The 13,517-nt window shown below is 40.2% G+C and overlaps 1 protein-coding gene across 10 annotated transcripts in view; it reads right to left on the reverse strand.

Moving 5' to 3' along the window:
• Positions 1-1,058: 1,058 nt before the first annotated feature.
• LOC137592624 (transducin-like enhancer protein 4) overlaps positions 1,059-13,517 on the reverse strand; it is a 35,129-nt gene continuing 22,670 nt past the window's right edge. For 4 of the 10 annotated variants that reach the window (XM_068310909.1, XM_068310912.1, XM_068310911.1 and 1 more), the window contains 13 exons: positions 12,829-12,845; positions 9,605-9,727; positions 9,198-9,251; positions 8,952-9,104; positions 8,553-8,679; positions 8,125-8,333; positions 6,749-6,825; positions 6,382-6,631; positions 6,044-6,291; positions 5,050-5,197; positions 3,860-4,010; positions 3,357-3,433; positions 1,060-2,712 (listed from right to left, as the gene is read on the reverse strand). In XM_068310909.1, the coding sequence (XP_068167010.1) occupies positions 2,605-2,712; positions 3,357-3,433; positions 3,860-4,010; positions 5,050-5,197; positions 6,044-6,291; positions 6,382-6,631; positions 6,749-6,825; positions 8,125-8,333; positions 8,553-8,679; positions 8,952-9,104; positions 9,198-9,251; positions 9,605-9,727; positions 12,829-12,845 (1,742 nt within the window). In that variant the 3' untranslated portion in view covers positions 1,060-2,604. Of the gene's footprint in view, positions 2,713-3,356; positions 3,434-3,859; positions 4,011-5,049; positions 5,198-6,043; positions 6,292-6,381; positions 6,632-6,748; positions 6,826-8,124; positions 8,334-8,552; positions 8,680-8,951; positions 9,105-9,197; positions 9,252-9,604; positions 9,728-12,828; positions 12,846-13,517 lie in introns of all 10 variants that reach the window. The other 6 variants (XM_068310918.1, XM_068310914.1, XM_068310913.1 and 3 more) reach the window with 3 other exon arrangements.

The following is a 13,517-nucleotide window of genomic DNA, read 5'->3' on the forward strand; positions in this document are numbered from 1 at the left end:
TCAAGGACATTCAAAAGGTCCATAAATTGTATATAAAAAAGATGCATTTATGACACTTGGATTGAACCCTGGATTAAAAAAATTACAAATTAATCTTTACAGTTGTGTTTGTTTGTAGTTTTCAAGGTAACTCGGTTGTCCTGAATAAAAAGTAATTCCTCAAAAAGAAATAAAATATAATCTGAAAAATAATGAATCTCACAGTAGCTGAAGCAGAAGGTTGGGTTTAGACTCCAACTTTACAATAAAGTGTGTTTTCTGAATTCACCTGCAGTGGTTGAATGGTGTTTCTCGATCTAGACTGATTTTCTTCATTTTTAGCATCTTTTTTTTTGCGGCTTTTAGTCATGCAGAAGAGACAGAGTAGCAACAACATATTTTGAAAGCAGAAAGAGAAACACAAAAAGAAAAAAACTTCAAAATCATCTAGACAATGGCACCATGCTTAAAACTATCAGACTGAATCAGCTGCAGCCATGAATAGTGTATATTTCACATGCATGCGTTTAGCAAAGCAGCAGGAAAGAAACTTGAAGGAGTTTGATCCAACAACCTTAAGACAAATTGTTAAAACAAGGGTGAACAATCAGGATTATCTTTTCCATTTTTTAAAACCATAATGGACGTTTAAAATGGACACTGGAATGTTTATTTTACAAAATAACCACTGCAACATCTCTGTAAAAACGTCAGATGACCGGCAGCATAAAGGCACTGTTTTTTTTCTTCAAGCCAATGGAAGTAGATCTAAACAAGTTTGAACTGAACATTTCTGCATCCATTGATGCAACAAAAAAACAAAAAACAGGTTAAACAAGAAATAACTGGACGATTCAGCCCAAAACACCAATCGAACAGCTATTAATGAAATCTGTCAAAAGGAAAACCATCGAGCATCCAGAAACTTCTGAACTGACAGAGATCAACGTGCAAAGGTCATACGTTGGGTCATGTTGTTATTCACTAGGACAGCGTCTACATGCATGCAAACACGCACGTGCAAACTCACACACACACACACACACACACACACACACACACACACACATATATGCACACACACACACACACACATATGCACAGAGAGAACTGGCAATTTACCCAGAATAAAGAAGAGTTACAACAGAAAATATGTACAGATTTTTAATGAACATACAGTTGGTAAAGACGAAATAGACAAATTGAAAGGATAGCATGACCTCCTGGGACACATGATTAATTTCTTACTCGCTGAAAATAAGATGAGAAAATCACTACAACACTTCTGTCCAAAGCTAGCCTAGCTTAGGTTATCATGACATCTGGGTGGTATTCTAATGAACATGTTGCATTTCAGTATGTGGTGTCCGACTCTTTCTGGCAGTGCTGTAAATTTTTGGAGTCTTTTCTTGTAACCTGGAAAGCTCACCGGGATGACTGGAAGTCAGAACTAGGATGCAACCATGCCGGTCCCCTGTGTTCATGAGAGTCTACTACCATAACAGAGTAATTACATCCTGCTTCAAATCACTGACTGGTTTATGTATTGTAATTGTCAGTGTTCGTGTGTTTGTCCATTCGTTCGTTCGCTCCTATATCCACCAAATAATGTATCTTCGCAACTGTTGCAGATAGAAAGATGAAACAAAAAGCACATTACTCGGGCGGCAAAGGGGATGAAAATGAGATGTTGACCTTCATCTTGAGAAAACTAGGTCAAGGTCAAATTTCAACTTTTGTACACTAAGGAACCGGATAAGATAGAAAGACAAGGGAGAGGGCCAGTGTGAGTAAGACCATAGGTCAAAGATAGTGCTTTGATCTACCTATACACTAGCTTTGATCTATGGTCAAAGCTAGTGCATAACTGTGACCTACCCTGAAAGGTCAAAGCTATGCATTTGTCAGATAGTACTTTCAGGGTACCCTTCGCAGGATGTTGCAGTCTCTGACTGTCTTGGTTCTTGTTGTCATCTGTCTTTATAATGTGGTCCCTGTTAGATAAAGTGATCAGTCCCCTGACTGGTTAATGTGAAAATAAAATAAAAATTAAAAAAAAGATGTAAAACATGTTTTTCAAGCGAGGACAGCTGATTTTACTGATTCAGATGACCATAACGAAAATATTTCAACATTTACAAAGGCAAATTTGGCATACAGTAGTTGAGCACTGGAGTGTCACACAGAGCCAACGAAAAATAAAAGACAGTCCTGTGTTTTGAGCACAGATTAGCCTTGGATATACTTGTTCATATGGTCGATGCTTGTCTGTACAAATGTGTTGAAAAACAAAAACGAGTGTGATGTAGGACTAAATCTGTGAAGGGATGTTATCTAGTTTAACAGCATCCTCTCCATATTGACTGCACAAAAGCATTCATTCATCCTCTCAAAAAGAAAAAGCCACTCAGGAACAAAAAAAACCCTTTGTGTTTAGTTCTGCTTGTTCATTTTGATCTATGACCAGCCCAGAGATCAAAAGGTGACCTTCCATGAAAGACTCAGTCTGTTTGGTTAACTCCATTAAGTCCATTTACATATATTAAAGATTGCACACAGGTGACGTGGACAGTCCAGAAGACCAGGGTGGAAGGATGGCCTCATCACTGCATGAGCGCTGCCCTCCTAGTAGTTGACCTCGTAGACAGTCGCCTTCTTGTCTCCCGAGCCCGTCACAATGTACTTATCATCGATAGAGATGTCGCAGCTCAGCACTGAGGATGACTCCTTTGACTGTAAGGAGGAGAGTAAAGATGTCTGTTAACAGGCTAGAGAAAAAGAAAGTCAAAAGGAAACAAAGCCATGTGTGACAAACCAGAGCTGAACTTGTCAATAACTGCAAAAACTAAGAGTACAAACACACGCTTAGGAATAATTTTTTTTTAAATTTTTTTAATTTTATATACTGGTTTGATCCCCAAAGGGAAATTAAGAAAGCACACTCTAGCTACTGATTACAAACGCATGCATACATATTTGTGAGTACAGGCCCCTGTATCACACACACACACAAAGGGGCCTGTAGGCATGCAGGGGAGGTAGAGTGGCAGGCAGCTCCTTCTTGGTGCGCCTCAAATGAGCAATTTGTAAAGGGGACGGCACCTTGCTCAAGGGTGCCTCGGCAGTGCTCCGGAGATGAGCTGACACCTCCCACTGTTAGCTCACCTCCGGGTATTTTTGGGGGTATTAACTTGAACGGTTTATTATTCTCAAGTTGAAAAAAGCTGCCCTTGAACACTTTTTTAACATTTATAGTTTCTACCAGTGTCTGCAGATTTCCAGTCTGTACTAAAATGTTTGAACTGTTTTTGTAACCTTTGCAGCCTTCACTGTCACGCATGATGTTGTGTTCTTCTGCGACATTCCACCACACTCACCTGGAATATGCTTGCTCCATATGGGGTTCTCCATGCATTGAGCAGATTGTCTTTCCCTGTGCTCACAAACCATTTCCCTAGAGAGGATAGAAAACCACACCAAGATGTGTTAATAATTTAAGACAAATAACATGAACGGGGATTGCCATTCTATTTCAAAGAGATTTTTGCACCAGACAAATAACCACAGCTGTATTTTCCTACCAGAAAGCATTTATTAACAGAAGTGCACTGACAGACAAACTGGTGTCTTCACTTGTAATAGAAACATTACTCCCATCCTTCATTTACTATAAACCTGCTGCTCTACAGCAAATAATCACTCAGCATGTCATCACTCATATATAATTTGATCAACAAACCAATATCCCCATTCTAGGACAAGATTGTTTGTTTCTGGAAGAATCATGTCCACCATTAAAAATCTCTCCAGGAACACCACTAGGAAGGATGTTGTAATGTTTGAATTATCGTTACAGATTTTAAAAAAAAAAAATTCCTACCACAGTGAGCAAATCTGAGTGAGAGCACGCAGCTTTCATGCAGGTGGAGCTGGTACTTGTCAGGTTTGGTGACATGTAAGACTTCTACATTATTGTTCTCCATCCCCACAGCGAGCCATTCTCCTGTTGGGCAGTATCCCAGGGAAAAGATCTGCAAGCAAACACAACAAGAGTAGTTTTATCTCTGACAGGCGGCTATCGTTTAGTCTTCTTTTCAGTACATGAGGGTTGTGTTTGCCTGTGGAGGTAGTTGCTGATACCAACAGGTAAAATATCACTGTCCCTGATATAAAAGCTGTCAGTACTGACGTTTTTACATTTACGCGAAGCGGTGATGTATTGTAATTGTCAGTGTTTGTGTGTTCGTCCGTCCGTCTATCTGTCTGTCCATCAAATATCTTCACAATCGTTGCAGATAGAAAGGTGAAAGGAAAAGCACAAACTAGGTCAAGGTCAAATTTCAACTTTTGTACATTTTTTACAAATATCTCAGGAACTGGATAAGATAGACAGACCAAACAAGAAACATTATTTTTAGGGAGGTAAGGGGATGAAAATTCCATCACAACCCTGACCTTGAAAAACTAGGTTCAAGGTCAAATTTTTACTTTTATACCTTTTTAGGCACTCATCTCAGAAACCTGATGAGACATAGTCACAAAAAAACCCAACATTTTCAGGAAGCCAGAGACACAAAATGTGATGAGGTCACGTGATGTTGCAGTCTCTGACTGCAAATCAAAATTGCACAATGAATAAATATATCCATTGGTTTGATAAATCACAGAAGTATGTTTTTATGTTTTTTTCTTTAAAATTGTGCGTGGATGTAGGTGTGGGTGTATAAATTGGGGGTGGGGGGGTTAAGAGTGGACATTATTAACTTTCTAATGGCTGTATCTTCTCTTTTCTGAGGGTTCTTTAATGAAGTTCACCTCCTCCTGACATGTGAAATATATCTTTTCAGAATGTTTTGCAGTAATGTCTGCTATTGCTTCATATCTGTCCTCTAAAAAACTAAATTCTAACTGCCAGAATTAGTGGTATTCAACGTATTCCATCAGACCTAGAAAACCAGAACCCATCTGGCCTTTCCCACAGGTTAAATGTTCTGAATTGCACTGATAAATTACAGCAGTGAAGCAAACTGTAAAGAGAGTGTGTTCCTGTCTCAGAAGACTAATGTGCACCTGAGAGGTAAAGTCGTGCTGCTGCAGCTGCCGACCCTCTCTTAGGTCCCAGGACCTCACGGTGTTGTCAAGGCCTCCAGTCCACAGCTTGGTACCATCATTAGAGATGTCTATACAGCTGGCCCCGTCAGTGTGGCCCTGGAACTGCCTGAAGAAAAACACAAGCGTTAAAAAAGACATTAATGGAAATAGTTCTCCTCAGCCTAAAGAATGCTTATGAATATTTGCATGCTGTCTTTAAGGGAAGAGATGCTCCTAATAATGTATAGTAACAGGGATTTTAATTTTTGTGTATCCACGCCTTAGGTTGTGTGATTAGTCACTCAGTCTGAAGGTTAACTTGTAAGTGTTTAGAAGGTATAATAAAAAGCAGAAAAAGTACACCGCTGGTTGGTCAGCAGTGATTAATGTGATCAATGTCTTTACAGCATCAGCAGATGCCTAATCATCTCACAGTGATGCTGTGAGATGATTAGGTGTGAGTTGTAAAAACCCAACACAGGATAGTAAATATATTAAAGTGTAAATTAAGTTCACACAATTATGTATTTTATATTTGAAGTCAGATAGTGAAATTGTTTTTACCTTCTCACCCAATAAGTATTAATCTCTATATATTGTACAAATAAAACAGTTAATCCTTGTACCAATTCATTATAGAAATGCCACCCTTTGTCTACAGTTTGTTTGTTTTTTGTTTAAAATTCTGAATCTTAAGCACATTGAACAAAAATGATACTATATATCAGTTACCTAAACAATATAAAATAATATTCAGATATGTCAAAGGTCTCAAAAGATTCTAAAGGTAGTCAATATTACCTAAAAGTAACTTGAAGAGAAAATGACATCTGTTCTAGTTCTAGCATGAAAGTGTAGTTCAGGATGGGATTTCATCGATTCTTTTAGCTGTTTTCAGTTTGATTGGCTCGTCTGCAATAATTTGCCAAGCACTGATTAAACCCTTCACATAACACCCTCCCCAGCTCCGTACCTAACCAGAGTCTGGTTGTGAAGATCCCAGACAGCTATGTTTCCGTCCGAGCAGCAGGAAAAGCAGACCTTTGAGTCAGGGCTGATGGCTAGAGCATAACACGCAGGTGCTGACGAAGTCAGTTCAGCCTTGATTCGAGGGGTTGGTGTAGCCAAATCCCAGATTGACAAAGTACTTGCCTCACCCCCGACAATGAGAGTTCGCCCATCCGGAAGTAGCCGACAGGAGCGAATGTAGTTATCTCTGTTCTGATGTGACAGACGCACAAGAGTGCTTTATTATTCTCAGTAAACAGGTTACATTCTGTTATGTGTGTGAGGGTCAGGGCAGCCACTCACAAGGCAGTCGAGCTGGGATACAGGGGTCTTGTTGCCTGGGTGACTGATGTCCCACACCTTGACGCATCCCTTGCCACCAGTGTAGACATGTCGCGTCGGGTTACTGATAGTGACAGCACACACCACCTCCCCGTGGCTCAGGGTATTGATCTGTCGTGCGTGGCGCGGAATGCCAGGACCAATCAGTGAATCCGGAGGAAAAGGCACAGGTTGCATTTGTCCATCGGCACTCACATGAAAAGAGTAGGCCCTAGTGCAATTAAAAGGTTGAAAAGAGATGAAAAGTCTGTGCAAATGTGACACCGAGCAGGAATAATGTTTATTTAATAATTATTGTTAATGTTTTTAGAAAATAGAGGAAATGTACGGTTTTCCACCAGGAATGCCTGACAGGTTGGGAGGAAGGCCAGGGACACGTATGTGATGGTGAGGATCAAATCCCACCTGGAGAATCACAGAGAAAGTTCAAAAACAATTTAACCACATCGTGTGGTACCAATGTGATTACGTAAGTCTCTCAGAAGAAAAACGGATGCAGGCCACAGTTACAATACATTTCTTAACAAGAAGACAAGAAGACACAGATTACTCTAAATGTCAAAAAAAAGGAGAAATGTTGGTTTAATGGCTTGAGATCCCATCCGCAATCATATTTGGACTTATTTATCATTAAGCGCCAAAAAAAATTTATTTCATATATCAATATCCAATATTTGTTTTAGTTGTTAAGCAAAATATGACGTTAGCTTATTTCGGGGTGAACTCATTCACAAAGCTTTTGTCCTAGTGCTCATTTCCATCTGTTAAAACAAGACACTATATGGGCGCTAGATGCTGGAATTTAAATTTCCCATAAACTACTGGCCACTCGTATCTAAGCAGGTCCGAAGATGTCCACGGGGCTACAATGCGCTGACAACAAAATGAAGAAAGGAAGGAAGGAAGGAAGGAAGGAAGGAAGGAAGGAAAGAGGGAGGAAGGAAGGAAGGAAGGAAGGAAGGAAGGAAGGAAGGAAGGAAGGAAGGAAGGAAGGAAAGAGGGAGGAAAGAAGGAAGGAAGGAAGGAAGGAAGGAAGGAAGGAAGGAAGGAAGGAAGGAAGGAAGGAAGGAAGGAAGGAAGGAAGGAAGGAAGGAAGGAAGGAAGGAAGGAAGGAAGGAAGGAAGGGAGGGAGGGAGGGAGGGAGGGAGGGAGGGAGGGAGGGAGTGTGGGAGGGAAGGAAGGAAGGACGGAAGGAGGGAGGAAAGGAAGGAAGGAAGGAAGGAAGGAAGGAAGGAAGGAAGGAAGGAAGGAAGGAAGGAAGGAAGGAAGGAAGGAAGGAAGGAAGGAAGGAAAGAAGGAAGGAACAAACAAACAAATGAAAAGATGTCAATGAGACAATATCGAACTGAATTTATCTTTAATGTCCTAGTTATAAATGACCTTTCATCTAAATGATGATAATTCCATGTAGGGCAGGTTATAATTACTCCAATATAGTACAAATAAACCACCAATGAAATACTGCAGAAACATTTGTTATTCTCCTATTTCTTAATTTACCAGTTTGGAATAAATGAACTAAAAAATAAATAATTTCAGTTAAGATTTATTCTGAATTTATGCTTCCTTTTTTTTTTCCTGCAAACCCCAAAATCACCTGAATTGTTTCCCATCACACATATGGGGTAAATGGGTCAACATAAATAACTCACATTTTAAATTATACTAATTGGAATAAAACTTTGTGTTTGTGTGTTTGAATACCACTTGTGTGCGTCCATAAGCCGCCACTGCAGCAGCAGCCACTGCGCTCATTTGAGGAGAAATGTTATGCAGGCCAGTGTAGGCAGCTCCGGCTCCACTCAGCTCTCCATTGATACCCGCGTGGGCAACCATTCCAAATGGATTGGGGTAGGAGCAGGGCACTGCCAGCGGCGTACGCAGACCGGCAGCTACAAGACACAGAGCGCCACCTGATGCGAGTGTGGGTGTTTACACATCAGGCCTGATTCATCATCACACATCCCAGTTAAACATTCTGATATTTTAATCCAAAATGGGCTTGTTAGCACTCTGCTCATTAGCTTTTTATATTAATATGGCATTTTCATGTTTGTGAAAGCATCTACTGTATTCGAGCTTCTCACACATCCCCCGTCTCATGCAGATGAGTTGTCATTTAAAACACTCACCCAGGGTCTCAACTCCCGATGGTTTACTGGATGCAGTCCTCAGGGTGGAGGTGGTGCTGGGGGTTGGGGCATCAGAATGGGAAGTGGGACTACTTGATTTGGACACCGGCGTTGTGGACTTCTCATTCTACAACACAAAAATAAAAATAAAATGAACATGACTCTGAACAACTTCAGAAGGAGCAGGTATGGCTCTACAGCTGTTAATAGCAACTTGAAACAAGAAGCAAACATGCTTTGAGCACAATGAAGATACGATTTCTTCTGCACCTGTTCTAGTTTTTAACACTTTTTTCTGACCAGTGAAATCCTTCTTTAATACAAGCTTTGTTCTCTTCCTCTACACAGTGACTTCCATTTTATGAATGTCTATAAAAAGAAAACCCAAACGTGACACACCACATTAATCTCTTTGGATTTGGAGGAAGGTGTGCTGCTGGAGGAGGCGATGGAGGAAGGACTCAGCGGAGCATCCTTCTTCAGCAGGCGACGCTTGTCCAGCCCGTTCTCTCGGGGTGAGTGGGTAGGGCTCCCCCTGGGAGATGCTGGATCCTGTGTGTGTGTGTGTGTGTGTGAGAGAGCAAGGCCAGTGACGGGTCAGGTGCATTTTTATTTATTATTTTATTTTACAATGCTGCACTGTACCTCATTGGAGACATCCACAACCAGGTTGTCGTCACTCTTTTCTCCATCACTTTCCTGGGAGAGACACGTGGACCACAGTCAAGACAAGCATCACTGTATGATACTCCATCTATGTTTCATTTAAAATGGTGGACATGCATCTGCTGTATGCCTTTATCATGTATATAAATACAGTACATTTACCTACAATCAATCATTTTTTTAATTCTACTTGTAACTTTAATTTGACTATTTCTGTTCCTGTCTTGGTAAATAATGGTAAATGGTAAATATGTGTGTTTGGACTCAAAATTGTGCTTAATATAGTTATAAAATGCAGAATAATAACACAATTGTCATTGCCTTCACCTTACCAACAACACATTTCAGTACAGAGTCAGTACAGGTACAGATTTATCTTCACCCACATAGCGTGTAGATGTCAACTCCTTATCGTCTGTCTTCTGTTTCTTGTTGTCGGATGAGTAATCGCTTGAACTCCTGTGCTTCTCTCCGGTCCGAAAACTTGCCGATGGAGACACAGACGAGCTCTGGGAAAAAACAACATTCATAAACAGGAAGTATGAAACATGAATTGCAGTCATTAATATAAGGACGTGTCTCAGCACTCGCCATAAGTGCTTGTAAAAAGGTTTGTGAGTATTTGAATGAAGTGAAAAGCAAAATGTGCCGAAGATTAAACACTACAGACCGGATTGTGTCAAGACGTCCACTTTGAGCCAAACTGGGTTAATCTGGTAACATGCAAGCAGCCAGACAGCAAAGCAAACATGGAACAAACAGAACGTGACTCCGTCCCTTCTGCAGCTGGATTTACACAACGTTAAAACACTCCCCTGCCTGTCAAATCCATTAAACCTCACTGTATCACACAACACAGAAGCAGCCATGCACTCTTGACAGTCGAACTATACCGCCGTAGCTTGAACTGAGCAGCATCATTCTGAGATGGGGGAGGCAGACAGCCCTGGTCCATTGATGTCTGTCTTATACAGCATGTTTCTAATCAGGTATGGCATCCTTTAAATGCCTTTACTGGAGGATTAATCCTCTTTGAGAAGTAAAGATCAAAATAAGGTCAACTAAACATTTCCCCTCTTGCTCCACCTGTCCCTGTCTCTCTCTCTCTCCCTCTCTCATTGGGAGGCACTTCTTACCCAGCGGACGATGGACAGAGAGGAGAAAGACCTTTACCTCGACCTTTCTACTAACTCATGCGTGTAACCTTTCCGTTGCCCTTTGCCGTGCAGCAAGTGTTGATGAAAAAGATCCTGCAATGGAGGCGTGATGTTCAGTGTCTGCATCTTTGTGTTTGCATGTGCGGTTGTGTAGCAGTTGTGTCTGTTTACATTAGCATTATGTATACAAATGATTTGGAGATGACAATGTGTTTTACGAGCGTGTGTTTCTTCTGGAACGAGAAAGAGCAGGTTGAGCATCCTGTAACGGTTGGGATATTCAGTCGGCAAATTATCTCTTTCACAAACATCCAGTTAACTTTGCTGACTCCACCAGGCATTCTAAGTGTGACATACAGTAGAGTGAAAAAGGAAGTGGGAGAGTGATATAGGCTCCGTTCATCAGTTGCAGTCTGGCAAAGACTGCTGTTCATAGTCACAGTCAACTTTATTGTGAAATGTACCATATATGCACGACATACAGGCACAGGTGAAATTACAGTCCTCTCAGTACAGGGAATAAATACATGGCGAGCGAGAGACAGAGAGAGAGAGAAAGAGAGAGAGACAGAGAGAGAGAGAGATCCTATCCTATCCCAAATGGGTTTGTCGCGGTGAAACCCAACAGAACCCAAAAGAACCCTGTTGCTCTCACTTTACACAAGCTTCTTGTGAAGATTTATGATACTAAGATTACTGCCGCAGCCTTCAAGGGTGATGTTTGACTGGCATTACAAACTAAAATAAAAGTTAGAGGATTATAAAGTCAGTACAGTAGCATCAAAATAATTTTTACTATAAATGTGCAAATATTCTTTTTTGCTTTCTGTTTTTGTCAACTCTTAAAATTTGTAATCATAATACCAAAATAAAACACTGCAGTGTAGTGTGTGTGATGTGTATGTAAATACCCCTGATGAAACACATTAATGAATGCCAGCTTTGAGCTCACGTGGGTGTCAAGTGATTTGAAAAAAAATCTGTCTTTATCAATATTTACATGTAGTAAAATAGAAATTGTTCATATTTTGCTTTTCTTGACAAGGCAGTTGTTTTTTTCTTATCATGCCAGTGACAAAGATGTGCTGTGTTTGAAAATAAACACACACAAATGTGTTTGCTCTTTCACAGTAAGAAAGACTGTTACTGGGTTTGTTTTCCTTGGTCTAATTGTTACTGCTGATTATTCTGTTCGATCCATTTTCTTCTTGTTCTGAAGAAACAGCACTGACGTCCAGACAATCCACTCTATACAGACCTTATATTAAAGAGTACCTCTGAAGGTCACGCTATGCTGGGGATGTAGCTCTGTTAGCTTCCCAAGGTCAGTCTACACCTCATTATATACCACATTTTCTATATATGTTTCTATATATACATGCAATTTTGTCTTGAGTAGTTATATTCATGATCATTGTCTAGAAGACTTAACACCCAACAATCCCTTTCAATTAAAATCAAGCCTAATTCATATTTCAACATGCTGTGCACCACAATGATGTCTGCACTATGGGGTCTGCCAAAATATGTGGAAAATATAAGAACAGTCGTGGAACAAAGTCGCAAACATTCTGCAAGCAGTTTATCCATCAGTGATAAAAATGCTACTAAAGGACCTCTTAAATTTTTTTGTAAACCAATAAACAAACAATGCCCATATTTTTACCTCCTTGGCAGAGGTAAAAATGAATGACATTGACAACTGAATTCCACCACTGAGCGAGGGAATATTTTGACCTTGAACGTGCCATGACCGTGCCAATCTGTTCTGCCTACCTGTAGTGGTACCAGTAAGGATGTGGACACATGTAGGTGTCACCCTTAAACCTTGATCAGCGGTAACACTGTGCCTTACATTAAGGCACAGAAGTTCAAGTGACATACATGGTGTAGCCTGTGGACCGTTGCCAAGACAACTATAGACCACTGTGTATGTGTGCATGTGTGTGCGTGTGTGTGTGTATTTATGCGTGAATAAGGAAATGCTAATCTTTTCATTGACTATTCAACAAATCAAATGTTTGCCTCAGAAAAAAACCATGCTGAAGGGACGAATTACGACAAGTACGGGATGTAATGTTTTGTTGCTCCCTCCTACCTCCATTCGTCATATGTGACTCTCTTTGCTCACTTTGTGTTTATTTGGTTCTTCTTTGTTCCTTTTCACTTTGTTTCCATGTATGTATAAGAATACAAATTTTTGAATAGATGATAAAGAAACAATTTTATAAATTGTAATTCATTAATATTGAGGTGATGATACACTAAAAGTTTTCATCTGATAATTTCTGTTCAAATTTGATACACCGAAAATCTGTTATTTCATACACTGTATGGTAATATTTAGAAAATATACATAAATGAAACATTAATCAGTCTGTGTTGAGTGAGATGTGAGACCATATGGCAAACAGATTAGTCTATTACACAAAGAATGCAAAGGAAGGGCTTACCTTCACCAAGTCTCTGTCTGAGGAGGCGGATGGAAAGGAACAGAGATAAATGACCAATTAAGGCATTTAGTGTACAAGCAAAAAAATACAATGATGTACACAAATACTGAGTAGCTCATACACGCAGAGATAGAGGAATATAGTCTGAGACATCATTAGAGTCGGCTTACATTACACTAAATAAAAACTGATGACTGCAGTGAATAAATGTCATTCAGAGTACTAAAAGATGGCTTACATAAAGAAACACACATGAAGTCCGAAAACACTATTTCAGCAACAATGGGTGTGCAGCTAAAGGTTCAAAACCTGGAGGAGAAGACCTTAAGTCATATTTTCTACATCCATTCATCCGTTTTCTTATATACAAGATGACTGAAATTGTCTCATCTGTCTCATCTCATCTTTTCCCCTTTTCACAGGCCTGCTGGAGCGTATCGCAGCTGACTACGGTGAGAGGCGGGGGACGTTCCAGATGCATCGCCAGCACATTTTCTATAGTTCTTTGTAAAATAATGTGAGATGTCCCAAAGAAAGTGTTGCCACCAAGTCTGTTGTCTGTGTAGGTTCTCAGTTATCCAGGTCATGGTTCTCCAAAGTTGTTTAAATCAATCCACTGGAAAGTTTATTGAAGATGTTTCGCCTCTCATCCAACAGTCTGAAGAACTAAACTGAAGAAGCTTCTTGGA

Source organism: Antennarius striatus, chromosome 3 (genome assembly GCF_040054535.1).
Source record: "Antennarius striatus isolate MH-2024 chromosome 3, ASM4005453v1, whole genome shotgun sequence".
Taxonomy (NCBI): Eukaryota; Metazoa; Chordata; class Actinopteri; order Lophiiformes; family Antennariidae; genus Antennarius; species Antennarius striatus.